At 49.9% G+C, this 4034-nt stretch overlaps 1 protein-coding gene across 2 annotated transcripts; it reads left to right on the top strand.

The window, feature by feature from the left end:
* Nucleotides 1-635: 635 nt before the first annotated feature.
* LOC103810855 (corticosteroid 11-beta-dehydrogenase isozyme 1-like) lies at nucleotides 636-3566 on the top strand. Of its 2 annotated transcripts, none has more exons than XM_009083777.1 (6): nucleotides 636-715; nucleotides 1226-1364; nucleotides 1894-2005; nucleotides 2126-2311; nucleotides 2804-2947; nucleotides 3346-3566. In XM_009083777.1, exons 1-6 carry the CDS (start codon nucleotides 636-638, stop codon nucleotides 3564-3566), a joined length of 882 nt encoding a protein of 293 aa, XP_009082025.1. The 2 variants fall into 2 exon arrangements, with proteins under 2 accessions (XP_009082025.1, XP_009082026.1); XM_009083778.1 differs by having other exon boundaries at nucleotides 636-717; nucleotides 1234-1364.
* The last annotated feature ends 468 nt before the right edge of the window (nucleotides 3567-4034 follow it).

Here is a 4034-nt window from a genome sequence, read left to right as displayed (position 1 = left end):
TTTTACAATCAATGGAATCCTCAAGAGTGTAAATTCTTTAGGTGTAAGAGTCAACCAACAATCAGCATTATACCAGTGATGGTATCATAAGCCAGAAACACCAATAATGGTTGAAAAACACAAACTTTGCCAGTGCTGCTCTCTCTTAGATACTCATATCAACCTGTACCACAGTGCTACTGCTGATCCATAAATCCTTGAGGCAGCCAGTGAGGAAGGGAAGAATTGTTTCTGTTTTAGATGTGGAATGGAGAGAGAATGTCCAGCTATCCCTTGCAGGTCTGCTCTGAGTGGATATGAGTGTCCCAGCCCCAAACAACCTTCTCATCACTCTACAGAGCTAGAAATCTTTCAGTGCCTTCCCTTCAATGCTCTCAAAAAGCACACCTGAAATTCCTGGCAGGCCAAGGGTGCAAAGGGACAGCTTAAAGTCCAAAGCCACACACTTCATTAAGTTAATGTTTGCTAAATCACTGGCAGCACAAAGAAAAGGTCCAACAGATACCAGCAAACTTGGGTAAGATAAGAACCAGCTCAAAACTTCCAAGCCCCATTTGCAACCTACAGACACCTCCAACTCCTTGTGGTCTGAGCTGTGTGGTTTGTCTTGCTCCTGCCTGTACTTCTGCAGAAGGATGGGTTTGCTCCTGAAGATTTTAATCCCCTTGCTGGGAGCAGCACTGGCCTTTCATTTTTATTCAGCACCTAAGAATTTCAGTTTTTTCTCTTTCCAACCACACTGAGGCTGCTGGCAGCATGTGCCACACAGAGGAGCACTTGAAGGGCTTTTCAGAGTGTGGTCAGAGAAGCCAAAGCATAGGAGGGCTGGGAGGGGAGGGGAGAGCAGGCAGGTCCCAGTACAAGGGGTCAGAGCACAGGAAAAACTCTGCTGGGACACAGAGTGTCTGACCTCTGTAAATGACTTATTTAGGAAACATGCAGGTTTCCACTTTAAACATTTAATCCTTTTATTAACCAACTCTCACTGTTCCCAGACCAGGCTGGGTGCAGGGCTGGAGCCTTGTACATGTTCCCCACCCAACTGGGATTAAGGACCGGACACCAGTGGTGGTCTGGGGTGGGGAGGGAGGGGAGAACACTGCAGTGGGGCTGTGCTGCTGCCCCTGGCACCCAAAGGTGAAGGGCAGCAGAGCAGAGAGGAGCCCACAGTGCCCATGTGCAGAGGGACAATGTGGGCTGTGCTGGCTCTGAGCTCTGTGCCCTCTTCTCCAGAGATGCTCCGGGGGAAACGGGTGATCGTGACAGGAGCCAGCAGTGGCATTGGGGAGCAGATGGCATATCACCTGGCACGCATGGAGGCACACCTACTGCTCACAGCACGGACTGAGGCCAAGCTGCAGAAAGTAAATGGCAAGCAGAGCACACTGGGCTGGATGCAGATATTCACCCCAGCCCAGGCACACAGGAATACCAGATACCCTACAGATCCACCCCAGTGTTCCCCCAGTATGAGCCTGTTCTAACACACATCCCACCACAAGTTGCATTTTCAATGCTGACAGCATGGCATTTCCTTCCCTACAGCCTTCAGCTGTGAATTCTGACCTCCAGCACCACACTACCCAAGTCCTGATCTGATCAACCCTTACCCTGAATTGGTTTTGCATTCTGTATACGATGTATACATTCTGTACACAAGAGAATCAAAATACTAAAATGAAGCAATCATGTCTCTATAAATGCTAAATAATTAGCTCAGATGTTCTATCATTCAACTCTGCAGACAAACATTTTTTTGAGCATCACATGAAGGGAGGAGGGAGGATTTCCAGGGAGATACACTACCCAACTCCCCCAAGACAGTAACAGCCTGGGTTGGGGTTGCTCCATGGAGGGGAGTCCATGCCAACACCCTTCTGGCTGTCCCTGCAGGTTGTGGAGCGATGCCTCGAGCTGGGTGCTGCCTCTGCTCACTACATCAGTGGCTCTATGGAGGACACCACATTCCCCTACAGGGTGGTGGAGGAGGCTGAGAACACCTGGGGTAGGTGGTAACCCCTTCTAACTCCCCAACACATCCTGAGCTGCTACACTTTGGGGGCCATCAAAGAAGTTGCTTTCTTCAGACATGCTGGTTGCTAATGCAAACGTGCTCTGCTTCCAGGTGGCCTCGATATGCTCATCCTAAATCATGTCAGTTACTTTGACTTCAACTTCTTCAATGGGAATGTTGAGCAAGTACGAATACTCATGCAGATCAACTTCCTCAGCTACGTGGCCATGGCCACATCTGCCCTGCCCATGCTGAAGGAGAGTGAGGGCAACATCGTGGTGGTTTCATCCATGGCAGGTGAGCACACAAGGGATCCCTACTGTGAGTCTTCTACAAAAGACAGAAGAAGAACCATAAGGCAGAGAGCCATCCTGCTGGGAGTCAGGGTCAGCATATGATTTAGGTCCTGGCTGCATCATTCAAGTCCTCTGTGAGATTTATAGTTTCTACTCTGTCCTGCTCATCTCTTTGCACCCACTAGTCACCTTCACATGTTGCACTGCAGGTTACTGTACATGCATGGCCTCAATATCACACATGTATTTGTTATATGTGGGTATCTCTGCAGGAATACAAGAACAGCATCGCCCACAAGGGCAGGTACTTCATGCCATATGTTACATTTTAAACATCCCTACATTTGTTTCTTTCCTTCAAGCATTCATGACAGCTTTCTCCATCACCCTAAATCACAATATTGTAGCTTCTTGAAGGGCAAGAGGAAGGGAGAGCTGTGCAACCTGGTGCCTGCCCAGTACATGAACCCCAATGTTGTGTTTCTGCTCCCAGGTAAAACTGGTGTCCCATTTATTGCTCCTTATGCCGCAACTAAGTTTGCCTTAGATGGATTTTTCAGCTCCTTGCGCCAGGAATTCGTCATGGACAAGGTCAATGTCTCCATCACACTCTGTGTCCTGGGCTACATCAACACAGGTAAGCTCAGCACCACTAGGGCCACATGATTCAGTCTCTTTCCAGGCAGAGCCAAGCTGAGCCCATCACCCATCCTCTGGCTCCAGTTTGCTTCACCACCACTGCTGGACCCCCTGCCTGCAGGGTCTGTGCAACTCTGGAAACAGGACCCCATAAAAAGTGTGGCCTGAGACCTTTTACTCTGCTATCCTCAGAGTCAACCCAGAGGATGTAGGGATTCCACCTTATGTCATTCAGGGGGTGGAAAGGAAGAATGAGAAAGACATTAGTGTAACTTAACTGTTCTAACTCTTGGGCTGATGCCCACAGTTTGTCAGTTTGAACACCTTGAACTGCTAGTGCCTGTGGCAGCCCCTCCATCTGATGCCACTCCTCTCCCTGTCCTCCCACCCTTCCAGAGAATGCTGTGCAAGCCATTTCCCATGTCATCCGGGACACGCCAGCGCCGAAGGAGGAGTGTGCACTGGAGATCATCAAGAGTGGAGTGCTGCGCCAGAGGGAACTGTACTACCCCTCTGGGCTGTTGAGCAGCATGGTCCTCCTCCGGAGCATAGCCCCTGAATTCCTTGATTCCACAGTCAGGAGCAGCTATAACGTGGAAAACCTCAGAAGAAGATAGTCCCCAGGAGAGCAAGTGTGCTGGGACATCTTGAGCCAGGCACAAAGGATTTGGGTGTTGACCTAGCTGCTTGGCTACCCTTTCCACACCACCGGGGCAGCCTCATGCTGATGTGCCTTGGCAAGCAGAGATGGGATGCTCCAGAAGTCTGTAATCCAGCTTGAAAACATCCTATTGAGTAGTGAACTCTTGCAACTTGCTTTTTTCCCCACCAAGAGGCACTTCAGAGAAGGTCCTGCAGTAGAATCCCCTGCCACAATGTCCTGCTCACCAGCAAGTTTCCTGCTCAGCCTCCAGAAACTCTTCCTCCACAGAAAGCCACCAAGGCAGTGGTGCTGAGCCCTGCAGGACACGAGCTGAGCCCCAGCAGCACAAACCACCCAAAGCCACAAGAGGGTCTTTGAACCGGGAAGTTTGTTGCCATATATCCCTTACAGGCTGGTCTTTGTAAAAATAAACTCTGTGGTA

Source organism: Acanthisitta chloris, unplaced genomic scaffold (genome assembly GCF_000695815.1).
Source record: "Acanthisitta chloris isolate BGI_N310 unplaced genomic scaffold, ASM69581v1 scaffold40701, whole genome shotgun sequence".
In the NCBI taxonomy this organism is placed as follows: domain Eukaryota; kingdom Metazoa; phylum Chordata; class Aves; order Passeriformes; family Acanthisittidae; genus Acanthisitta; species Acanthisitta chloris.
Note: the sequence above shows the minus strand (reverse complement) of the source record. Positions and strands in the feature narration are given on the sequence as shown.